Below are 22,865 nucleotides of genomic sequence, written 5' to 3'. Positions count from 1 at the left end.
CTCACCTCAGCCTCCCAAAGGCGTGGGATTACAGGCTGAGCCACCGAGCCTGGCCTTAAATTTTTTTTTAATCGTAGAGATGAGGTCTCACCAAGTTGTCCAGGCTGGTCTTGGACCCTTAGGCTCAGGCAGTCCTCTTGCCTCCACTTCCCAAAGTGCTGGGATTACAGGCATGAGCCACCACACCTAACGCATTTTATATTCTTTTTTTTTGAGTCGAAGTCTCACTGTCACCCAGGCTGGAGTACAGTGGCATGCTCATGGCCACTGCAGCCTCAACCTACTGGGCTCAGGGGATCCTTCCGTCTCAGACTTCCAATAAGCTGGAAACACAGGTGTGCGCCACCACACCCAGCTGCTTTTGATTTATTGTAGTGACAAGGTCTTGCCAAGTTGCCCACGCTAGTTTTGAACCCCTGGGCTCAGGCAGTTCTCTCGCCTCGGCCTCCCGAAGTGCTGGGATTACAGGCGTGAGCCACTGCATCTGGCCTAATTTTATATTCTTTTTTTTTGAGTTGGAGTCTCACTTTGTCGCCCAGACTGGAATGCAGTGGCTACTCCCGGCCACCGCAGCCTCGACCTGCTGGGCTCCAGCGATCCTTCCGCCTCAGCCTTCCAAGTAGCTGGAACTATAGGTGCACGCTACCATGCCTGGCTAATTTTTTTATTTATTGTAGACATGAGGTCTTGCCAAGTTGCTCAGGTGGGTCTCGAACCCGCGGGCTCAGGCAATTCACTCACCTCGGCCTCCCAAAGTACTGGGATTACAGACTGAGCCACTGAGCCCGGCCTAATTTTATATTCTTAAAGCAACTTATATAGTTATTTTCTGGAACTTACCAAAATTAAAACATGTAGTTTACTTGTGTGATATAGTTTAATATCTGCCTATTCCATAGGAGCAGGGTCTGTGCTTGTCTTATTCACTGCTTCAGCATCTAGTTCATTGGTTTATAACTGATGTTCAATAACTGTTTATTGAGTGCCAGAAGATTGAGGCTGCAGGTTAGGAGTGTTGTGAGTGGTCTTGCTGTCATCTCAGATAAGAAGTGATGGCCTGGACGAAGGTCATTGGTGGGAGGATTGCAAACTCTAGAAAATGAAATTCACTAAATTTCGAGACAGATGAGGGAAATTAAAGGAAGAGTATTCTGTGGGCTTCCTGGTTTTTGGCTAGGGGATGGGCAGAGGGTAGTAATGATCACTGGAATAGGGAACATTGAGAGAATTTGGGGAGGATGTTAGTAGAGTGGAAGGTGCCTGCAGGACAGCCAAGATGCAGCTGAGGGTCCTGGAATGATCCAGGTTTATCTGGGTGTATGCATACACATAGTTGGGGTGTATGAGGCCATGCAAAAAGTACATGAGTTGTTTGGAAGGAAGTGCTAGACAAGCCTCTGGGAGCACCAGTTAGTGAAGACTTAGGAAAGGGGAGGAAAACAAGAATGCTTATCACAGAAGCAAGGAAAGAGGTTTTTGTTTGTTTCTGCTGTGTGATGTCTAGGCTCTAGATGACTATATCTCATCTATTCCTTCTGAGGGCTCTTTCTGCTGCTGCTGTGCTGAGATATTCTTTTATTTTAAGTAATAGAGACAGGGTCTCGCTATATTGATCAGGCTGGTCTCAAACTCCTGGCCTCAGGCAGTCTTCCTGCCTCTACCTCCCAGAGTGCTGCGAATGCAGGTGTGAACCAAACACATCTGGCCATGCTGGGGCTTCGTAAGCCTCAGTCACTGTATAGAAGGGGATCTCACATAGCTGACCAGTAGCAGGGCTAGGACTCAAGCCCCAACTTCTGCTGTCAAAGCATGGGGTGCTCCTCTGAGTTCTCCCCATTGATACTGAATATGCTCACATCTTCCAAGATAGAGGGAAGATGCTCCTGGAAATTGGGAGTGGCCCTGAGGGTGACAGGGTTGTCTTAGCCAGGACTGTCTCCTGTGGGGGAGGGAGGATGCATGTAGAGATGGAGGAGGCTGAGGATTTAGGGACTAAAGCTGAGAGGGTTCCTGTCTGAAAAGTGAGGTGGGGTGTGGAGGAGGCTGGGAGTTTGAGAAATTTTTTATTGAACCAAATGTTAAGAGTGACTGATGAGGGGAGCAGAGTCAGTGCTGAAAGTCCAACTGAAGCTGAAACCAAGGATTTCTCAAGATTCAAGCTACAGGATTATGTGTCCTGATGCATTCATAGACTGCATGTCTTCCTGCCTGCCCCCTCTTCCTTATGGGTCATTAAAGTTAGGTGCAGAATTCTTATGTGGCTTTTTGCCTCTGTTTAGGTGAGGGACCTGATGTCCTGGTGTACAGCTTGGACTTTGGTGGGCATCTGCGGATGATGAAGCGAGTGCAGAACCTGCTCGGCCACTACCTTATCCATGGGTTCCGGCTGCGGCCAGAGCCTAATGGAGACCTTGACTCAGAGGCCATGGTGGCTGTGTTTGGAAGCAAGGGACTCCGAGTCGTGAAAGTGAGCTGGGGACAGGGCCACTTCCGGGAACTTTGGCGCTCTGGCCTGTGGAACATGTCTGACTGGATCTGGGATGCACGCTGGCTCGAGGGGAATATGGCCTTAGCCCTGGGCCACAACTCAGTAATGCTGTATGACCCTGTGATAGGATGTGTCCTACAGGAGGTGCCCTGCACAGATAGGTGCACTCTCTCCTCAGCCTGCCTGATTGGAAACACCTGGAAGGAGCTGACCATAGTGGCAGGTGCTGTTTCCAACCAGCTTCTGGTCTGGTACCCAGCAACAGCCTTAGTCGATAGCAAACCTGTGGCACCTGACCGACGTGTCAGTGGGCATGTGGGTGTCATCTTTAGCATGTCGTATCTGGAAAGCAAGGGCTTGCTGGCTACAGCTTCAGAAGATCGAAGTGTCCGTATCTGGAAGGTGGGTGACCTGCGGGTACCTGGGGGTCGGGTACAGAATATTGGGCATTGCTTTGGGCACAGCGCCCGCGTGTGGCAGGTCAAACTCCTAGAAGAGTACCTTATCAGTGCTGGAGAAGATTGTGTCTGCTTGGTGTGGAGCCATGAAGGTGAGATCCTCCAGGCTTTTAGGGGCCACCAGGGCCGTGGGATCCGGTCCATAGCTGCCCATGAGAGGCAGGCCTGGGTGATCACTGGGGGTGATGACTCAGGCATTCGGCTATGGCACCTGGTAGGTCGTGGATACCCAAGCTTGGGGGTCTCAGCTCTCTGCTTCAAGTCCCGTAGTAGGCCAGGTGCCCTCAAGGCTGTGACGCTGGCTGGCTCTTGGCGACTGCTGGTGGTGACTGATACAGGGGTCCTGTACCTCTATGACCTCGAGGTCAAGTGCTGGGAGCAACTGCTAGAGGATAAGCACTTCCAGTCCTACTGCTTGCTGGAGGCAGCCCCTGGTCCTGAGGGCTTTGGACTGTGTGCCATGGCCAATGGAGAGGGTCGTGTCAAGGTCGTCCCCATCAACACTCCAACTGCTGCTGTGGACCAGACCTTGTTCCCTGGGAAGGTGCACAGCTTGAGCTGGGCCCTGCGTGGCTATGAGGAGCTCCTGTTGCTGGCATCAGGCCCTGGTGGGGTAGTGGCTTGCCTGGAGATCTCAGCTGCGCCCTCTGGCAAGGCCATCTTTGTCAAGGAGCGTTGCCGGTACCTGTTGCCCCCAAGCAAGCAGAGATGGCACACATGCAGTGCCTTCCTACCCCCAGGTGACTTCCTGGTATGTGGGGACCGCCGGGGCTCTGTGCTGCTGTTCCCCTCCAGACCAGGTCTGCTCAAGGACACTGGGGTGGGAGGTAAGGCTCGGGCTGGTGCTGATGCTGGAACACTTGGAGCTGGTAGTGGCAGTGGTGGGGATGAGAATGCTTTGGCTGGATTGAGCCCTGTGTCCACCCTGCATTCTCTGCATGGGAAGCAGGGTGTGACCTCAGTCACATGTCATGGTGGCTACGTGTACACCACAGGGCGTGATGGCGCCTACTACCAGCTCTTTGTGCGAGGTGGCCAGCTCCAGCCAGTCCTAAGGCAGAAGTCTTGTCGAGGCATGAACTGGCTGGCTGGGCTCCGCATGATGCCTGATGGGAGCATGGTCATCCTAGGCTTCCATGCCAATGAGTTTGTGGTATGGAGCCCTCGATCACACGAGAAGCTGCACATCATCAACTGTGGTGGAGGGCACCGATCCTGGGCCTTCTCTGATACTGAGGCAGCTATGGCCTTCGCCTATCTCAAGGATGGGGATGTTATGCTGTACCGGGCTCTTGGTGGCTGCACTCGACCACATGTGATTCTCCGGGAGGGTCTCCATGGCCGTGAGATCACTTGTGTAAAGCGTGTGGGCCCCATCACCCTGGGGCCTGAATTTGGAGTACCTAGCTTCGAGCAGCCTGATGACCTGGAGCCTGGCAATGAGGGGCCCGGCCTGACTGACATTGTGATCACATGCAGTGAGGACACTACCGTCTGTGTCCTGGCACTCCCTACAACCACAGGCTCAGCCCACGCACTCACAGCCGTTTGTAATCATATCTCCTCGGTGCGTGCTGTGGCTGTGTGGGGCATTGGAACACCGGGTGACCCTCAGGATCCTCAGCCCGGCTTGACTGCCCATGTCGTGTCTGCGGGGGGACGGGCCGAGATGCACTGCTTCAGCATCATGGTCACTCCAGACCCCAGTACCCCAAGCCACCTTGCCTGCCATGTCATGCACCTTTCATCCCACCGGCTAGATGAGTACTGGGACCGGCAGCGCAATCGGCATCGGATGGTCAAGGTGGACCCAGAGACCAGGTAACATGTACTTTCAGGTGGGGATATTGGGTGAGATCACACAGGTACCCCCAGGCTTACAGGCTCCACCTGACAGCTGTGTGTTGTCTCTGCAGGTACATGTCCCTTGCTGTGTGTGAACTTGACCAACCTGGCATTGGCCCCCTTGTGGCTGCAGCCTGTAGTGATGGTGCAGTGAGGTGAGAGCATAGGGCTCAGGGAGGGGAGACAAAGGTGAAGTTGCCCAGGATGAGCTCTGAGCTGGATCACCCCTCGCCCCCCAGGCTCTTTCTCTTGCAGGATTCTGGGCGGCTTCTGCAGCTCCTTGCTGAAACCTTCCACCATAAGCGGTGCGTCCTCAAGGTGCACTCCTTTACACATGAGGCACCTAACCAGCGGCGGTAAGGGGCTGGATGATGGTCCTGTGTGGGTTGGGTGGGGGTTTGTGTTGCTTTCCATCCCTGTCACTGACCTGGCTGTCTTTTCTTGCCTCCCAGGAGGCTGCTTCTGTGCAGTGCAGCTACTGATGGCAACCTGGCCTTCTGGGATCTCACCACTGTGCTAGACCGTGGCTCCACTGCCCTGGAGCCTCCAGTGGACCCAGGGCTTCCCTACCGTGAGTAGCTAGCGTGCAGCCATTGCAGCCCCTCCCAACCTCTCATTTTGCCTTCACACGTGGCAGGCAGGACCCTGACAACCATTCTCTTCCTCCAGGACTGGGCACCCCCTCCCTAACTCTCCAGGCTCACAGCTGTGGTGTCAACAGCCTGCATACTTTACCTACACGTGAGGGCCATCATCTCGTGGCCAGTGGCAGTGAAGATGGCTCCCTCCATGTCTTTGTGCTTGCTGTGGAGATGCCAGAGCTAGAAGATGCTGTGGGGGAGGGTGACCTGGTACCCCAGCTGCGTGTGCTAGAGGAATACTCTATCCCCTGTGCACATGCTGCCCATGTAACAGGCCTCAAGATCCTAAGTCCAAGCCTCATGGTCTCAGCCTCCATTGACCAGCGGCTGACCTTTTGGCGTCTGGGGCATGGTGAGCCCACCTTCATGAACAGCACTGTGTACCATGTGCCGGATGTGGCTGACATGGACTGCTGGTCTGTGAGCCCTGAGTTTGGCCACCGCTGTGCTCTTGGAGGTCAGGGGCTTGAGGTTTACAACTGGTATGATTGAGGTATCCCGCGGTGGCCGGTGTGCTGGGCATGGGGGCCTGCTCGCAGACAGAGTAGAACAGGGATTGACTGTGCTCATGCCCAGTATGCCCTGAGGGGAGGAAGAGGCAGCCGCGGGTTCAGGAGCTGGAGGTAAGTAGAGTGCTGCCAGGAATATACCCCACTTTCCACAACAGGACAAAACTTTGTAACAATAGCATTTTATTTTGGCTCCAGACTCTTGACGTGTGTGGGCTTTGGTTTTTTTCCCCAGTTGATGACTTTGTGAACATTCCCAGATACTGGGGCCTCTGTGGCCTTAGATGTGGCTCAGTGGAGGAAGACCCAGCATAGCCAGGCCAGTGTGGAGCACCTCACGAATGGCCCTCAGAAGCTGTAGGCGGGCAAACATATGACCAAAGAGGTGTGGTCGAGGCTCCTGGAGGAGAAAGGGCTGCTGGTCTTACCCTCTGCTGTCCTTACCTTTACTCTGCACCTCCTACCCCGTTTTGCTGTGTGCTTACCCCTAGGATGTGTACCCGGTTGTAGTATGAGCTGAAATCCATGCTAAGTTGTACCAGAAACTTGCACATCTAGAGATAGAGACCGAGTCACTGGCCTGTCTTCTTTGCTGTCATTCCCCATCCCAGAATAAAGATTAGAGTGTGGAATGTCTGTCCTGGTTTTCTGTGCCTCACCGTTTCTGTGTGTACAGTGATGTGGAGCCCTGGGGCTGTGTGGTCCAGGACTGCGGTCTGGCTCATTAGGTCTGGGAAGGGGAGGACACCGTTGAAGAGCAGCAACCATTCACCCTGTGGGGGGAGAAGGGTGCTGGAAGAAAAATGCCAAGCTTCCCGCTTGTGCCAGCTACCAGAAGGGACACTCACCTCATCATGTAGTAGTGAGAAGTCCAGACTGCTCACAGGTGGAAAAGTAGGGTATAGACCTTTTTCCATACTGCACTTGTAACTTTCAAAGAGTGTGGCAAGACGAGCACAATTATACATGACAAAGGTACCACTTTTTGTGCCCTTTGTGGAGATGGTGCTATCAGCCGGATCCAGGAGGAGCTGGGGAATGGGAGCACAGCTGCAGAGAGAGGGAAGCCACCACACTGTCTGCCTAACCCTGGGCCTGTGAGGCTTCCAGGCTTACCTGACTCTGTGGGGCTGTGCTTAGCATCTCAAACTTGATGGTGGCCACAGAGAGAACCCCAAAGATCTCTGTCCAGGCTGGGTCTGGGAGAGTAAAGGTGGTCAGTTAGTTCCTGTAGACAAGGGACAGGAATAAAAATAACCTGTCCCAATCTCAGAGCATAGCCAGGGTCTTGCAGGCGTACCTTGTGCCAGATTCCCACCATATTTCAGTGCTGAGGCCTTGCATACCTGGGCATGCCGGAACCTGTGAGAGAAGGCGGCCAATGGGCAGGGGCCCAGCAAAGATTCCCCCCACCTCAACTACCCTAGCTTAGGTTGGCCTTCCAGCATCACTCACTCATAGTACTCAGGGGCAGTCATCAGAGTGCCAGGTGTACCAGCTACTTTCACTGGGCCACAGACCAGGTGCTTCTGTCAGGAAGATGGCAGGGGCTCAGCCTAGTGGGTGCTACCCTCCAGCGAGAAGTCCCTCAAGGAGCCCAAATCTGGTGTTTCTATTCCACCCAGATTCCCCAACCTGTAACCACTAAGTTTAGTGCCTCCCTCAAGCCCAACCCCTTAGACTACAGTCCAACCTCTTCAACCTATTCTTCCATGGATGTGCCTTCAGACCACAGCTTTTCTAGGGCCTCTGTACCTGCTGTCCAGCACCTCCCACAAGGTTGTGTCACTTTCGAGACCTGTCAGCTAGCAGGCCTCTTGGTGGGTTTTCAAGGGCCCCTGAGGTTTGGGGCTGAGGTGGTGGCAAGCTCCACCATAACTAAGCTACCTGTATGAGTGGAGCCTTATCATCCAACTTCCACCAAAGCAGATCCAACTTTTGTTGCTGGAACTCCTCCTCACAGCTCACCACATGTATAACCAGGCAGCTGTCTGCATCAGCATCTGGGGCTCCAGCCTTAATAAGGAAGGAAGACAGTCACTGCAGAGATACAGGATACCTGGTTTGCCAGAGGCCTACGTGGCTTGAGAGTCACTAACCAGGCCTCTGTAGCTGTCCTTGGGCCAGTGCCACAGAGCCTCCTGCAGCTCGGCCAACACAGAGAGGAGATCCTCAGTCACTGCAAAGAAAACAGGTGCTGCAGCTGGCCAGGAGTGCAGAGGTACCACTCACCTCTTCTGGCTCTGCTCAGTTCCAAGACCTACCCAGACAGTTGTCCACGTTGGGGTCATAGCCAGCTGCGCGGCCCTGTTCTTTGACCAGCTCCTTCAGACACAGACTGCCCAGGACGCCGGGGGTCAGTGTACCCCCATTGTGAGCAGAGGTAAGCTGTGCAAGCGCGCGGCTCCTCAGAATTTCCGTGGAGATTCTCTCTGAGGCAGCGGGCCAGTCCACCCGCAGTTGCTTCAGGAAGTTCAGCATGTGTGGATCCCGCACAGCGGGCAATAGACGCACACACGCTCTGAGAGGGGAGAGCGGCCCCCTCAGCCTACGCACCTGGTCCAGCCTCCCACCACCACCCCGCCCGCAGCGGCTGTCACCAAGGGCGGTGCGGCTCTCTAGATCCCCAGTGGTTCCCACCTTCTCCATTCTGGCCCCGCTCACCCATGAGTGCGCAGAGCTCGCGCCAGGTGATCCGCCACGAGCACTGTACGCAGCTGGCTCAGGCGGAGTTCGCTGGGGGAGCCGCGCAGCGCCGGGCAGTGCAGCAGAACGCGTGGGCCAGGCAAGGCAGGCGAGGCGGGCGCGGCATAGGCGGCCACGGCGCCGAGCACGCGCTCGAAGACGGCGGGCCGCTGCAACTGGAGCGACAGCCCTGCGGGGGTCGGCGCGCAGCGCAGCACCGGGGCCACGCCGGGGCCCTGCAGGCAAGCGACGGCACGGAACACATTCTCCGGCACCTGCCGGGGGACGGGCTTGTGAGCCGGCCGCAGCGCTCGCTGCTACTTTTGGCCGCGCGACCCTGCCCGGCTCGCGCCCACCTGTCCGTCCTCGAAGCGCGCCTGCAGCGCACGTCGCGGCGCCAGGAAGTCTCGGGCGCGCAGGTGGCGCGCGCGCGTCTCCTTGATCCACACCCGGCCACCGGGCCCCAGGGCTGCATTAAGGGCCCCCAGCGTCTCCTCCACCCCAAGACGCTCTGTCGCCATGACGATCGGAAGGAGTGAGTGGAACCGGAAGCAACATCTCGGGAGGTGGAACTTCCGGAAGGGCCGCCCGAAGGAGGCGGGGATCCGGCGGCCGTCCTCCTTAGTGGACAGGTGCGCCCGAGGGAGCGGTGTCTGCTGCGCCACTTCCACGCGGCCCATCTGCACCGCAAGTTTCGGGTCAGAAATCTCGGGGCCCTCCCCGTGCCCAGGGTTCTCTCCTGTCGCCAGGCATTAACCTAGGGAAAGGATCCTCGCGACCGAGTAGGAGCTCAGACAGGGTACCTTCTCTTTTCATCGAAGTCTCACATCTTTGTGTTTGTGTGATGTTTAATTTCCCCAACTTTATTATTTTTGTTTGTTTTTTTTCTGAGTTGGAGTCTCACTCTGTCGCCCAGACTGGAGTGCAGTGGCCGCTCCCGGCCACCGCAGCCTCGACCTGCTGGGCTCCGGCGATCCTTCCGCCTCAGCCTTCCAAGTAGCTGGAACTACAGGCACGCGCTACCACGCCCGGTTGATTTTTTGATTTATTGTAGAGATAAGGTCTCGCTGCCCAGGCGGGTCTCGAACCCGCGGGCTCAGGCAATCCACTCACCTCAGCCTCCCAAAGGCGCGGGATTACAGGCTGAGCCACTGAGCCCGGCTTATTTCCCCAACTTTACACGATTAAAACATCAAAAGTTCGAAATAAGTTGTCACTGGAATAAGGCAGCAACATTAAGGCCACTTTCATGACCTATTTACATTTCATTTTTAAAAGAATGTTTCCACGGTTTCAGATTATTTGCATGCACTTCCTCGTTTGAGTTATGGATGTTCTTTTAATCCCAATAAATGCACACTCTGATAAAATTGCCGGTTTTCTTCTCTTGGATACCTGAGGAATTAGAACCATCAGGATGGTTTTCAGAATTAGCAGCTTTTAATGTGCTCTCCTTTAACCCAGTATACCTTAACAACGATCCTCATGCTTCCTGTTTTAAGCAACAGCCATTATGGGCCAATAGTGTGACCATGAGAAGCAGCTAAACAGACCTCATTTGGAGCATCCTACTCCTCTATCAGTGGGAAAGCTCTTTTTCTGTCCCACGAGAGTTCCCAAATGTTTTCATTTCAATGTAACATAACCCCCGGATCCCTTTTAATAGAGACCTAACCCGACTTAGCACAGAGCGCTGGAAGCAACATTTCGGGAGGTGGAACTCTGTGATCTCTGTGCCCAGAACTTGGAAAAGGAGGGAAACCCAGGTGTAGGAAAAGCTTGGCAAAGCCCCTTTTCGGGCCAGGGTTGTGAGGCCCTGCTGTGAGGCGTCGAAAGAGCACTGGGCGGACACGACATTCCCGATGGCTCCTTGGGTGCCCACTCAACGGGAGTGATCGTGTCATTCCAAAGCGCTTTCCATGCCGAAGGTGCATAAACGGAGACAGCTGCTAACTAGCAGGGTTGGGGGCCCGCGGCCAAGCTGGGGACTTAAGCGACTCTCGTCCACGAAGACGGTTGGGGTGGTTTTCCCCCAGGAAGTGAAGGGCTATCTTTAGCAAGCTGCGGGTTGGGGCGGCCCTGGGGGACTCACCACCATCGCAGCCCTACCCTGAAGTCCTACATCCACCCTCCTTCGCCAATACTCCCCGGGGGTTCCAGAGATGGCCACTAGCCTCGGCTCTCCGATGTCTACGCCCATCGCCTGCAACCCGAGGGTACACCTGAGAGAGGAACTGAGACCAGAGCGGCTCAGTAAAGTATGACTGTCGGTCAGGGGCCACCGCATCTGGGCCAGGGCGCTGCTCAGGCAGGAGAGCAGGGAACGAAATCCAAGCGCAGCTGGAATGCTCTGGAGACAACAGCTGCTTTTGGGATTCCGTTGCCCGCTGTCCCGCCGTTGAAAGGGGGCTCCTGCCCCCAGGTCACTGCCCTAGGGCCAGACCAGAATCCGCCCATCCCCCGTCCAGGAGGTGGATCCGGGAGTAGGATGTAAAACCGAGTCTAGTGGGAACGAGACGCTCACCTGGACACTAGAACAATAGAAGGGGAGGTGGGGGCCTCCCCTGGGACCGGGTCCCGATCCGGATTAGATTCGCGGGGCAGGATTAGCCCTGTCTGTCCCACGCAGCCAGGGCCACTGGTGCAGTCACGGTGGCGAGGCGGGCTTCAGAATCCGCCCAGAGGGAGGCGCGCCCGCGGGGCCGGAGAGGAAGTAAACCCGCGCGTCCGCCTCGGGGACACCCCCGCGCTCGGGGCCCTTTGTCCGGTGACGCTGCCAGCGCCCGGAGCACTAGAAGCTGAATGGGCCCATACAGCAGCGGCAGGATTCCCCAGAAGCCCATGGCGACCGGCCCTAGGAGACCCACTGCCAGTCCCCCACTGTGCAGAGCCTCCCGCTCGCCCGGCCCCGCGGGTAGCGAACGCGACAATGTTCCCCCGAGGCCACGACGGAGCCGGCTTGCCGAGATGCCCAAATCCCGCGCGGGCGCCAGCGACTCTTGTGCCAGTAGGCCCTTGACTTGGCTCAAGACGGGGGACAGGTGACTCCCAGGACGCGAGCAGAGTGCGCGAGGACAAGGTGATGCTCCAGACGCTGTCTAGCTCTAATCTGGTCCGGTTCGGCCCGCTCGGTCTCACTCAAACAGCCACATAAACACAACCCTAGCGCGCCCTTCCGCCTGCTCTGCCTACCCGCAGACTTGGAGCCATTTTTAAGGCGAAACCACCTGGCCACGCCCCCTCGCTCTTCCGAGAAGCCAATCTATGCTCGGCCACGCCTCCCTCTGCGCGCGGCGACGCGACCAACGGTCGCACGGATGACGGTTAGGGGTGGGTGTGATACAGCGTCGAGCCTGAGAAACTTGAGCCGCCCGCCCTGCCCACGGGGTGAAGCCCCAAAGCCTGTGATTAGGGGTTTGGAGGTTGGCATCATACCCTGGCCAGGTGTGCGGGACACGACCAGGTGGGCAACCGCCCCGCCCCGCGTCCCGGGAGCTCTGCTTAATGACTGAGAGCCCAGGAGTCAGGCCCTGGCTGCGGCCAAGCCAACGCCTTGGGGGCGACCACGCTACCAGGTGTCCCACTCCCCCGGGATGGTCGGCAGAGGCCTGGGGCCGGCGGCAGGTGCTCTTATCGGAGCCGTGCGGGGGGCTGGTTCGCCCTCCCGGAACAGATGTCACTAGCTCGCTGTGCCGACCAAGCTGCATGGTGCCCTCCTGGTCACAGGGGGCGCTGTAGCCCCACTGGCTCTGCCAAACCTCCACTAATCACGTGACGACCAGTGCCGGAGACGGCATTGAGAGACTCTGGTCAGTCATGGCCGCCGCTCTCGCGCTTCGCTGCCTGTACCAAGGGAGACCCACGCTGCGCCGTCTGCCTGTTGAGTTTACGTGGTGAGCCAGAGCTTGCGCCCCTGACCATCCTGTCCCCCAGGGCCAGTAATCCCCAGTCCTGCATCTTTGGGCTCCCTACCCTCTAATCCTTCCATTCCGCAGGGCCCCACGGCGTGGGCATCGGCTCTCGCCGGCGGATGACGAGTTATATCAGCGGACGCAGATCTCTCTGCTGCAACGCGAGTCTCCTCAGACCATGTACATCAACAGCTACAACAGCCACGGCTTCACGGTCAACGGAAACCGCGTGTTCGGGCCCTGCGCACTGCTCCCGTACTCTGTGGTGCAGTGGAACGTAAGCCTTGACTCGCAATGAGGAAACAGACCCAGAGTCACAGGCCGTCTCCCTATTTTTGTCCCTGCCAAATTTGGGTTTTGCGTTTCCTGGTAGTAGAACTGGAGGGAGTGGCTGTGTGAATGTTTGTGGAGTTGAATGTGCCTCCTCCCTTATACAGGTAGGATCCCACCAGGACATCACTGAAGAGAGCTTTTCCCTTTTTTGGATGCTGGAGCCCCGGATAGGTATGAGGGGAAGGGGAAGGGCGGGCTGAGGTGCTGAGTCCCAGAAGGCCACACCTAACCCAACTTCAAAACAGCGCTGGTTGTAGACTAGCAACGCCCTCCCTTCCCTAGAGATTGTTGTTGTGGGCACTGGTGACCGGACTGAGCAGCTGCAGCCTCAGGTGCTGCGAGCCATGAGGCAGCGGGGTGTTGCTGTGGAAGTGCAGGACACGGTAAGTCCCAGGATGTGGGAGTGCTGTGGGGAGCTCAGGCCTATCCTAGACAGGCTGATGCTGGTCTTTTTTTTTTGCAGCCCAATGCCTGTGCCACCTTCAATTTCCTGTGTCATGAAGGCCGAGTGACTGGAGCTGCTCTCATCCCTCCAACCGGAAGGACTTCACTCACATCTCTAGGCCAAGCTACAGAATAAACCATCAGGAACTGACTTTATTCCATAAGGACCCTGGCAAGTTTGAGAAATGTAGGGATTCCCAGTGTTTTCACTATCCTCTCCCCTTTGGCACCTTAACATTTGTCTTGCTAACCAACATATTAATAATTTATACACTTCTCTGATTTTGTATCAGGTGTGTTGCTAGGCTTTTGGTGGGATATGCGAAGAAAACAAGAGGTCACTTTTTTTTATCAAGACTACTTAGGAAGTAGTGTATCTATCTGTTCCAGATCCGGCTACTTGCTTACATGCAGACTGGAGGGTACTTCAGTGGCTTTCCCCACAAGACCACGTAGAGATTCTAGTTAGAGAAAATATATATGTAGAGCCCAACCTGCCTATTGACCTCAAAGATCAGGCATAATTTTTTCTTAACTTTTATTGAAAAAAGCTGAGGGGGTGTGCTGGATCCCTTTTCAGAAAAGCCGCTTCTCATACCTGCAGGCATAAGGACCATAAGGACCACCTGTGAGGTGAGGGCAGGAGGAAGGAGGCATGGAGCATGGCAGAGGCCTTCGCCAAGGGCAGGGTGACTTACGAATGGAGACTGTGGACGCCACCTTCCACCTGAGCTGATGATGTTCTTTTCTCAAACTTAAGCTCCCCAGAGTACATCATGGCTCTGAAGAGAGGCAAATGTCAAATGTGGGCAGCTGGCCCTAGACCAGCCCCTCTACCCATGTCCCAGCTCCTCAAGCTCACCGGACTTGGGTCAAGCTCTTGGCACCAATGTCCTGGCAGGAGTGTTGGATGCCGGCAATCAGGTAGGGAACAAATTTGTGGATGGATCCTTTGTCCTGCACAGCCCCAGACACACCCTGAGCCACTTTGATTTTGTCAGCTTCACTGCAGGGAGAGACAGAGATACAGGCAAAGCCAAATCAGACATGAGACTGTCAGTGCAGGGGTAGGGTAGGGAAACTGGCCTGCTTGTCTTACCTGAAATATCGGTTCTGGCTACTGAGGTGCTTATCCATGGCATCAAGAGAACCCATACCACGATATTTCTTTAGCCGGATCCCGTCAGAGAAGAAGTACTCACCAGGGGCCTCAGTGGTGGCAGCCAGGAGGGAGCCCATCATGACTGCAGACAGACAGAATGTTTGGGGCAGAGCTGGAGCAGCACTGGAGAAGGGTTCCAGAAGCCTCTAGGAGTACTGGGCCTCACCTGTGGAGGCTCCAAGGGCCAAGGCTTTGGCAATGTGGCCCACATTTTGGATTCCTCCATCAGCAATGACAGGAACACCGAAGCGTCTTGCATACTCTGACACCTTGTATACTGCTGTTGCTTGGGGCCGTCCACAGGCCAGCACTGTTGAGATGAAGATGGGTAGGAGGGTTAGTGGGGACAGGCAACGGGTCCTGTGGCCTCAGCACCTGAGGGCTCTTGGCTGCACTTCCACCAGGACTGCAGCTTGGCTGAGAAAGAGATGTCTGGGATGGCTGCTGGCCCATCTGCCTTGAACACTACAGCCAGCTGTGCTGGCCTCCACTTGTCCCCGTGTGTGCACGTGCATGTGTGCAGTGCCCAGGGCAGCCTCAGGCACATGCAGTTTTAGCAGCTGGGAAAGCCCCCACCCAGCTGGTACCAGATGAGGCAGGAGTCACCGTGCAGTTAGTACCCAGAGGCACTTGAGTCAGGGCCCTGCCCTTCCTCCCTGCATTGGTGAGCAGTTCAGGCAAGATCAGGCCAGTGGTCACATGGAAGGGACAGCAGGCTCCAGAGTTGGTCCTTGAGCCATGGCTACTGCAGAAGATGTGCAGGGCAGGGCCTGCCTGTGGAAGGAGGTCCTGCCCTGTCAGCGCCCCAGGAGGAAGAGGGAGCTGTGTTTTTGAGCAGCCCCAAAACCATGGTCTGTACATCAGTTTGCCCTGCCCACCCATCAGCACCACAAACCCCGGGAGCTACAGCTACAGTCAACCAAGCAGCCGGGCAGTGGGCAGCTGGGCCGGGCCAGTGGGCCGGGCTGGACTTACTATAGCAGCCCGTGACAGTAGAAGGGCATTTGGGGCTGTGGGACTTTATGTCTGGAGGGATCTTGGGAGCCGCTAAATAAAACAAACAGACCAGAGTTTAGAGAGGGCGCAGAGCAGGAGCAGGGAGGCCAGGCTAGGCAAGGGAGTGGCAGGTGAGGGATGACAAGAACTCGTCTTGCTTCCAGCCATGTCACCCATCCAAGAGGCCAATTTGGTCCCAGGTTGCCCCTACTGGAGGACTCAGTTGCTCCCATAAGGATGCTTAGCCTCCATGGCATATGAGGCCTGAAGCCAGGATCTCTGTGGGCCCTGCCAAAGCATATTCTTACCTTCCTGGGTGATGCAGATGGAGCCACTCCCCATGCCCACACGCAGGGCATCCACACCGGCATCAATGAGGTTCTTGGCCTGAGCAGCAGTGACCACTACAGTGAAGAATAAAGGCTCATGTGAAGGTCCAGGGGGAGCCCAGGTTCCCTACTCCCACAGTACGTGCTTGAATGTCCAATCTTGCTTTACCATTGCCTCCAATGACTTGGAGACTAGGGTATTTCTCTTTGATGTACTTGATCATATTGATCTGGAAGATGGAGTTTCCCTGGGAAGAATCCTGGGACAGGAAATAATTTCCAGTCAGACTGTGATACAGCAACTGCCCCTACTGCCCCACCCTGCTTTTGTAACAGCTCACCAAAACCACTACATCCACACCAGCCTGGGCAAGCAAGTCTAGTCTGTACTTGTCATCCTCATGAGTCCCAATGGCTGCCCCACACAGCAGCTGTTTCTTGGCATCTTTAGAGGCCAGTGGGTAATCCCGGTTCTTTTTCAAGTCTGTCCGGGCAATGATGGCTACCAGCTCGTCGTCTTCATTTACAATGGGCAACTTTCCTGAGGTCAGGGAAAGGCATGAATCAGAACACTGAGCATCAGCTCCTGGCTCCTTCCCACTTCTAGGACTTACCCTTCTTGCTGCGCTGCAGAATTTCGTTTGCTTCCTTCAGTGTGATGCCTGCAGGAGCTACCACCAAATCCTCCCTCTTTGTCATGATCTAGGAGGGAGGGGAGTTGTGAGGAGAGGCCATAGAACAGACTTCCCCGAAGACTCTGCCCTAACTCAGGGGTGTTCATAAGATCACCATGATCACACACCTGCACCCAAACCACTTTTCCTTGAAAGAACTCTAGTTTTTATAGGAATACAGCAGTAAGAGGGAGAGTTGACTGGAAAGGACATTATGGCATAGTGTCTGCCTCTGACTCTGTGGAAAAAGGACGACCACACAGGAGTAATGACAAGATAATTATGAGGGCTGACATTGATCCTTGAGCACTGTCCTGACCCTAGGGGTGGCAAAGAACAAAGCATGAATACTAACAAGCATCTGTACAGTTTTGAGAGCCTCGGGTGGGGAGATGAAGCAGGAACCTAACGGAGAGGCACTCAGAGATGTCATACGGGTAAGAGAAGCCTCGTTAGCTTGGGCTGCCAGAGCTTGGCTGTACTCTGCTAGTGGTACCCACCTCTTCCAAGAAACAGTCATGCTCCTCCTCCTTGAGAAAATCAATGTCTCTTGAGGAGATGATGCCCACCAAGCGGCTACCCATCCGGCCTGTGTCTGTGATTGGGATACCACAGAAACCATGTCGGGCCTTGGCCTCAAAAACATCCCGCACACGATCCTTGGGGCTGAGAACCACAGGGTCTGTGATGAATCCCTGCTCGTATTTCTGGAAGGGATGGAGAGAAAGGGCAGTGCATTTCTGAACCACTTTCATAAGGTTCTTAGTCTGAAGCATGGTATCTGTGCCTAACTTCCCTTTTGTCAGTGACACAGGATGAAATCACACAAACACCTCTAAGAAACATGGGTGAGCTGAAGACACTGTCCACCTGGTGCTCTTCTGCCTTAAATAATGGGGTCTCGGGTTCTTCTCAATAATAAATCTCAGTGGGAAGAAAAGATCCTAAATTAGCAGAACAACCCCCCACCCCACCTTAGAGCAATTCCCAGGAGCTCTTGGCCACAATCATTGCCCTTCTGACCTTCACTTTCCGAACTTCATTGGCCTGGAATTCAGGTGTACAGTTGTGGTGGATGAAGCCAATACCTCCTGTGAGCTACAGGGTACATTGAGGAGAAGGAATAAGTGACAGAGGCAAGACTACATGTCTTGGGAAGAGAGATGGAATACCTGCTCCCCCCCCCCCCCACTTCTTGGAGCTCACCGCCATTGCTATGGCCATCCCAGCCTCTGTGACTGTGTCCATGGGGGAGGAAACCAGCGGGGTCTTCAGAGTGATCTTTTTGGTCAAAGCCGAGGTCAGGTCCTGAGGAAACAAAGGTCTACCACTGTGGGAAAGCATTTCATACCCCAGGGTGGTACTGGGTCCCTCACAAAACAGGCATGCTGTATGGCCGATAAAACTATTCTATAAAATCCACCCTTAAGCCTAATCTGGTGAGACAGTCCAGAGACCAGGCAACCGCAGCACCTTAGCCCACCTTCATGTTCAGGACCCAATACCTGATCATACTCACCACCTGATCTGCAGTGAAGTCGATGTACCCAGGGAGAATGAGAAAATCGCTGCGGGGGAGTGAATTGGGAGTAGGCTTTATGGCAGCATGAGACTCCATCCCCATAGAACATCCCTAAAGTCATCCGAGCAAAGAGTAGCACTGACTGACCCCTTGTATCACGGGCAAGGCAGAACACAAAGTGGAGATGGGGGCAGGGGACCTTTTCTGCCACCGAGCTGTCATCAGTGCTCCTGGCACCCTGACAATTTCATGTGTCCAGAGAAACGGAGTCTCTAGCCTGAAATCCCAAACACTGTTAGGATACCTCCCTCCACCCAAACTCCCACACCAGATATGTCCAAATGAGCCCCGGAGATGGGAGGAGGGGGTAATCCCCGGAACCTGACTCTCACGCCTGCACCCAAGTGAGCTCTACGGAGACACCCATCAGGCTTTCACCCAGCCTGCCGCCCCTCCTTGCCCAGGTGAGTCCCATAGGCCCGCACTTGTAGGTTAGGCCATCCCCGCAGTTGAAGAGCTGCTGTGCTGTGAGTCCGTCGTCCGGCACATAGGACGTGCCTCCACTAATCAGGTAGTCGGCCATGGGCAACACACAGGACCGCCGCGTGTCTCCGAGGACCGCGCCGCAGAGACCTCAGCAGTCTGGGCCGCGCCAATATAAACCAGCCGATTTCGTCACTGCGCCGCGTGCGTCGCTGACGTCAGGGCGTCCTGCGAGCGGGCGGAACCCACTAAGACGCTGCAGCAGGGGAGGGGCTGGCTAAGAGGAAGCGGCGCATGCCCATAACAAGCACTGGGGGTGTCACTGGAGAGTTGGGTTGTTTCCTATCCCACCCTCCTCCCCGCAAGATCTTTGCCAGTTCGATGAACATGCAAGGCTTTGTTTGCTTCCACTGTCCCACCAGGTTTTTCCCCAAATAAAGAGACGTTGTTCACTAACATGTTGAAAAGACGTGCTTGTCATTCTTAATAAACAGCTAGAGTAAGAATACATAAGAGAAACAGAGTGGTATCTTTATATGATACACAAGTGTATGTTACAAGAATTCCATCAGGCACAGGAGCCTCAGGTTTTAAGGCCTCAATGTTAGGCCAAAAAAAAAAAAAAAAAAGGCATGGTAAAGTTTTTACTTTAACATCTAAAATGTCACTTGTCATAGAGGAGGGTGCAATAGAAATTGTCTTTAATAAATCATAATTGAAGTACCCCTCATTTATCTTCCATTAAGATGCTAAGTTTATGTCTGAGCATGAAGAAAGAAAAGAACATGGTTTCCCTGTGGTGAGTGAAATTAGCCAGCCCAGTGGATGCCAGCTGGGAAGATTCCCTGCAGGGTCCATCCACCATTAATTCCATCTCTCTTGAGGAAGGGAAGGGGCCACATTTCTCCAAACAGTCCAACCCCTTACCCCAGACAAAAAAGAAAAAGTCAGCCAGCCACCTTCAAGGTCATCTGGCTCTCAGGAAACCCAGAGCCCCCATCGGCTGAGGAGTCTGCCGCAGCAGGTTTATGAAGATGCAAAGGGGGCAAAGTTTTCTTTTACATTTTAAACAGAAGCAGCCTGAAAGGCTTCATAACTACACCAATTAAAAAGGAAAAGAAAAGAAAAGAAAAAAAAAACGGAGGCCTCTTCATTAGTGTGAAAGTCTGTCCGGTTTTTCCTGGCTGGTTTCTCTTGCACCACGTCCAAGGCATTTCAGTGCATGGTGCTTGCATTGGCCACTGCGATGGCCTCCTGAATTTCTCTTATCACCAGGATCCGGGTCAGCATTTGTCCCATCTGCTCTCTGCTGATAGGCTGGACTGAGTACCAGATTGGACTGTTGGGGGCCACTACTGGCTCAGGTGTCAGGTAAAAGGTGTCATTCCGGCCTTTCACACTCTGGGGACTGAAGAATATGTTGGCAAAAGTTGGTTAGCATCACTATAACTGCAACCCTCCCACCATGAACCTCCCATAGAAAGATCCAGTCTGCAGAAGTTGGTAAGGTATGAAGGTATAATGACACAGCTGCTGAATTACATGTAGCCACATCACACCACTTCCTGGTCCTCCCTGCAAATACGACAGGTTGCTTCCCTTCTGTCCCTCCTTCCGATGTGCCAGCTGTGATCCATCACTGACTGCACCTACCTAGGGCTCACCAGGCTCATTTACCTTGAGTCCATCCATATGCTACTTGGACCCAACTTCACTGCCAGAAGGTTTATCCCCAAGTCTTTGCTCATAGGGTTTTTTCTTTTGTTTTGTTTTTGATTTGGAGTCTCACTCTGTCTCCCAGGCTGGCCTGCAGTGGCACACTCACAGCTACTCCAGCACCAACCTGCTGCAATCCTTCTGCCTCAGCCTTCCAAGTAGCTGGTACTACAGGCACGTGCTGCCACATCCGGCTAATTTTTGATTTATTGTAGAGATGAGGTGTCGCCAAGTTGTCCAGGCTGAGCCACCGAGCCTAGCCGATAGGGTTTTCTCTACCCAATAATAATGGTCATGATGCTGAGGGCTTTACCCCATCCCCAACTGTGTATTACCTCTATTAAGTACTATTTATACCCCTCCATCCTCAAACAGTTATTCATCCATTCATTCAAGATTTTTTTTTTTTTTGTCTTTTTGTTTTGAGTTGCAGTCTCACACTGTCGCCCAGACTGGAGTGCATTGGCCGCTCCCGGCCACCGCAGCCTCGACCTGGTGGGCTTCGGCGATCCTTCCGCCTCAGCCTTCCAAGTAGCTGGAACTACAGGCGCGCGCTACCACGTCCAGCTAATTTTTTGATTTATTGTAGAGATGAGGTCTCGCTGCCCAGGTGGGTCTCGAACCCGCGGACTCAGGCAATCCACTCACCTCAGCCTCCCAAGGCGCGGGATTACAGGCTGAGCCACTGAGCCCGACTCCATTCAAGATTTACTGAAGGGCTACTGTGTGCAAAGTTAGTACTGGGTGGGTCTTGGTGTTAAAGAAATGAGCAGGAAAATAGTTCCTACCTCACAGAACTTACAGAAATACACAAAAGGACAGACAGTTGGTTAAGTGCTATAGAGGAAACAGTCAGAGGGAACAGGTGAGGAATCTGGAATTGCTTCCCTGATAAGCCTGTATTTAAGAAGAACAGTATGGCGCTTCTGAGTGGAAAAGAGCTAGTGTGGCTAGGGAATCAATAGTTCCACTGACATGAAGTTAGCAAGAGGAAGTGCATGAGAGGCCTTGTCCACCATATAAGGATTAACCTGTAGAACAATGAGAAATCACTTAAGGAGCAAAAGAGAACAAAAGTTGAGAGGAGTCCACTACAGATGGACAGTAGCAATAACAAAAGGTCAAGGTCATGCAGGGCCATGGTCAATATGAGATGAAGATGGCTTATTGGTACCTTCATACCCTTTCCATGAACTGTGACCCTATTTGTATCAGCACTACACATATTTTATACTTCAGGAAAGTCAGCAAGGCTGCTTTTTAAAATTTTTTGATTTATTGTAGAGACGAGGTCTCACTATGTTGCCCAGGCTGGTCTTGAACCTGTGGGCTCAGGAAATCCTCTCACCTCTGCCTCCCAAAGTGTTGGTATTACAGGTGTAAGCCACCACTCCCGGCTAAGGCTGCTTTTATATTTAGTTTTTTGGAAGTGTTTTTACTCACTTTGGGACTAGAGAATGCTTCTCTCATGGTAATATATGCAAAGAAGTGAGCATGCACATGTACACACACACACACACACACACACACACACACACACACAGTTAAAATTAGCTAGTCAGAATAAAGCCTCCTCACCATTTGAAGAGGTAGAAATCGTAGAGCTTGATGGGACACCTCAGTGGGTTCTCTGGATTTTCTGTCTGTTCTGCATACATGTCATCAGTAACTGTAAAACACCCCCCCACCACCACAGACCTGGCATCAGACTGTCTTAGCTCAGGCCCAGATCAGGAACCTTAGACTTTCAGCCATCCCAACTAAGATATCTTGGGTAAGGGGAGGGAAGGTATGCAGTATAGGTAGTGACTATGAAGGGAAGAAGCAGCTATCTTCTCCTGGGTCTTTTTTGCATTGAGGAGGAAAGTTTGAACTTTCTGGCTGGAGAGAAGTGGAGAATTTCTATCCAGCAAAACCCAGCCCTCACATTCACCACTAGCAGTGAAGGCAAAAGGGCAGGGCAGGACAAGGAGCACCCATTTTTGCTATCCCCGTCTTTTTCCCCTACCTTTCTGGCCAGTCTGGTGAATCCCAAGGGCCTTCAGGTACCGGATACTCGTGCTTTTATCCTTGGGATTAGAGGGGTTCTTCTTTGTTTGTCGCAAGACCTTGGAGAAGGCCAGCTTCATGTGCTGGTCCACTGTCTTCAACAGGAAGTACCTGGACCGCAAGTGAAAGTAAAGCAGAGGGAGGGGTGCCGGGAGGATACCATGACTTACCCTGTGCTCATCGGTGCATCAGAGGAACCACTGCCCACACGCCCAGGATCTTGGCAGGCCCATACCCAAGAACAATGTCCAGTGGAGAAGGCACATAGTAGGGGTCTGGCAAGGCTGGTCACCATGCAAAATGCAACCAAGTAGGGCTGGGGCGTTTAGTAGCTCAATGCTTCTCAAGTATGTGTCAGAGGAATTCAGAAATCCTCCTGGATAGTTTTCTTTTTTTTTTTTTTTTTTTTTGAGTTAGAGTCTCACTCTGACCCCCAGACTGGACTGCAGTGGGCACGCTGATACTTTCATACCTCAAGCCATGCGTGGGCATTCATTCATACTTGTCCATGAGTCTCATCTTCAGTATGTCTCCCCTACCTTGCTACGCCAGACTGAGTATACCTCCTTTGCAAGATGGTAGTACTCCTTGTTTTTCTCACGATAGTCCCTATGCTGCTG

The 22,865-nt window shown here is 53.8% G+C and overlaps 5 protein-coding genes across 14 annotated transcripts in view; 2 read left to right on the top strand and 3 right to left on the bottom strand.

Moving 5' to 3' along the window:
* WDR6 (WD repeat domain 6) overlaps positions 1-6,577 on the top strand; it is a 9,835-nt gene extending 3,258 nt beyond the window's left edge. Inside the window, exons 2-6 of the mRNA XM_008068154.1 lie at positions 2,280-4,767; positions 4,863-4,946; positions 5,031-5,147; positions 5,244-5,362; positions 5,461-6,577. Coding sequence (XP_008066345.1) covers positions 2,280-4,767; positions 4,863-4,946; positions 5,031-5,147; positions 5,244-5,362; positions 5,461-5,924 — 3,272 coding nt within the window. The 3' untranslated portion in view covers positions 5,925-6,577. The remainder of the gene's footprint in view (positions 1-2,279; positions 4,768-4,862; positions 4,947-5,030; positions 5,148-5,243; positions 5,363-5,460) is intronic.
* Positions 6,108-11,376, bottom strand: DALRD3 (DALR anticodon binding domain containing 3). 4 transcript variants are annotated; one of them, XM_021717606.1, is made up of 12 exons: positions 11,151-11,376; positions 8,606-8,901; positions 8,206-8,462; positions 8,041-8,120; positions 7,829-7,957; positions 7,397-7,470; positions 7,242-7,303; positions 7,058-7,140; positions 6,790-6,972; positions 6,601-6,714; positions 6,427-6,495; positions 6,108-6,341 (listed from the first exon to the last, which is right to left on the bottom strand). In XM_021717606.1, exons 3-12 carry the CDS (start codon positions 8,420-8,422, stop codon positions 6,222-6,224), a joined length of 1,131 nt encoding a protein of 376 aa, XP_021573281.1. In that variant the 5' UTR covers positions 8,423-8,462; positions 8,606-8,901; positions 11,151-11,376; the 3' UTR covers positions 6,108-6,221. The 4 variants fall into 4 exon arrangements, with proteins under 4 accessions (XP_021573281.1, XP_021573280.1, XP_008066346.1 ...); XM_021717605.1 differs by lacking the exon at positions 11,151-11,376 and adding an exon at positions 8,983-9,186 and having other exon boundaries at positions 6,601-6,686; positions 6,788-6,972; XM_008068155.2 differs by lacking the exon at positions 11,151-11,376 and adding an exon at positions 8,983-9,186.
* Positions 11,377-11,392: 16 nt separating this feature from the next.
* NDUFAF3 (NADH:ubiquinone oxidoreductase complex assembly factor 3) lies at positions 11,393-13,596 on the top strand. Of its 4 annotated transcripts, none has more exons than XM_008068153.2 (5): positions 11,393-11,705; positions 12,622-12,814; positions 12,975-13,041; positions 13,153-13,253; positions 13,334-13,596. In XM_008068153.2, exons 2-5 carry the CDS (start codon positions 12,716-12,718, stop codon positions 13,448-13,450), a joined length of 384 nt encoding a protein of 127 aa, XP_008066344.1. In that variant the 5' UTR covers positions 11,393-11,705; positions 12,622-12,715; the 3' UTR covers positions 13,451-13,596. The 4 variants fall into 4 exon arrangements, with proteins under 4 accessions (XP_008066344.1, XP_021573293.1, XP_021573291.1 ...); XM_021717618.1 differs by lacking the exon at positions 11,393-11,705 and adding an exon at positions 11,955-12,089; XM_021717616.1 differs by lacking the exon at positions 11,393-11,705 and adding an exon at positions 12,065-12,501.
* Positions 13,597-13,835: 239 nt separating this feature from the next.
* IMPDH2 (inosine monophosphate dehydrogenase 2) lies at positions 13,836-18,677 on the bottom strand. 4 transcript variants are annotated; one of them, XM_021717608.1, is made up of 14 exons: positions 18,483-18,622; positions 17,995-18,043; positions 17,682-17,783; positions 17,514-17,573; positions 16,976-17,182; positions 16,416-16,503; positions 16,143-16,342; positions 15,971-16,061; positions 15,781-15,876; positions 14,643-14,786; positions 14,414-14,558; positions 14,177-14,320; positions 14,013-14,096; positions 13,836-13,912 (listed from the first exon to the last, which is right to left on the bottom strand). In XM_021717608.1, the coding sequence occupies exons 1-14, from the start codon at positions 18,578-18,580 to the stop codon at positions 13,891-13,893; spliced, it is 1,530 nt and encodes a 509-aa protein (XP_021573283.1). In that variant the 5' UTR covers positions 18,581-18,622; the 3' UTR covers positions 13,836-13,890. The 4 variants fall into 4 exon arrangements, with proteins under 4 accessions (XP_021573283.1, XP_021573282.1, XP_021573284.1 ...); XM_021717607.1 differs by having other exon boundaries at positions 17,499-17,573; positions 17,959-18,043; positions 18,483-18,619; XM_008068151.2 differs by having other exon boundaries at positions 13,839-13,912; positions 17,499-17,573; positions 18,483-18,674.
* Positions 18,678-18,938: 261 nt separating this feature from the next.
* QRICH1 (glutamine rich 1) overlaps positions 18,939-22,865 on the bottom strand; it is a 58,440-nt gene continuing 54,513 nt past the window's right edge. Inside the window, exons 7-10 of the mRNA XM_021717630.1 lie at positions 22,481-22,529; positions 22,205-22,416; positions 21,775-21,865; positions 18,939-19,888 (exon numbers count right to left, since the gene is read on the bottom strand). Of these exons, the coding sequence (XP_021573305.1) occupies positions 19,696-19,888; positions 21,775-21,865; positions 22,205-22,416; positions 22,481-22,529 (545 nt within the window). The 3' untranslated portion in view covers positions 18,939-19,695. The remainder of the gene's footprint in view (positions 19,889-21,774; positions 21,866-22,204; positions 22,417-22,480; positions 22,530-22,865) is intronic.

The sequence above is a fragment of the Carlito syrichta genome, unplaced genomic scaffold, assembly GCF_000164805.1.
Source record: "Carlito syrichta isolate Samal-C Ts95f unplaced genomic scaffold, Tarsius_syrichta-2.0.1 Scaffold309885, whole genome shotgun sequence".
NCBI lineage: Eukaryota > Metazoa > Chordata > Mammalia > Primates > Tarsiidae > Carlito > Carlito syrichta.
This window is presented reverse-complemented; position numbering and strand designations above follow the sequence as displayed.

Coding starts and splice junctions, on each gene's coding strand:
- DALRD3 (XM_008068155.2), bottom strand. CDS start 9,147: ATGGCGACAGAGCGTCTTGGGGTGGAGGAGACGCTGGGGGCCCTTAAT. Junction 8,463..8,605: donor CGAGCTCTGCGCACTCATGG/GTGAGCGGGGCC, acceptor CTCCCCTCTCAG/AGCGTGTGTGCGTCTATTGC. Junction 6,342..6,426: donor ACCGGGTACACATCCTAGGG/GTAAGCACACAG, acceptor TTTCTCCTCCAG/GAGCCTCGACCACACCTCTT.
- NDUFAF3 (XM_008068152.1), top strand. CDS start 12,443: ATGGCCGCCGCTCTCGCGCTTCGCTGCCTGTACCAAGGGAGACCCACG. Junction 12,520..12,621: donor CTGCCTGTTGAGTTTACGTG/GTGAGCCAGAGC, acceptor TCCATTCCGCAG/GGCCCCACGGCGTGGGCATC. Junction 12,815..12,974: donor ACTCTGTGGTGCAGTGGAAC/GTAAGCCTTGAC, acceptor TCCCTTATACAG/GTAGGATCCCACCAGGACAT.
- IMPDH2 (XM_021717607.1), bottom strand. CDS start 18,580: ATGGCCGACTACCTGATTAGTGGAGGCACGTCCTATGTGCCGGACGAC. Junction 17,574..17,681: donor GGATGGCCATAGCAATGGCG/GTGAGCTCCAAG, acceptor TGTACCCTGTAG/CTCACAGGAGGTATTGGCTT. Junction 14,787..15,780: donor CATCTGCATCACCCAGGAAG/GTAAGAATATGC, acceptor TCATCTCAACAG/TGCTGGCCTGTGGACGGCCC.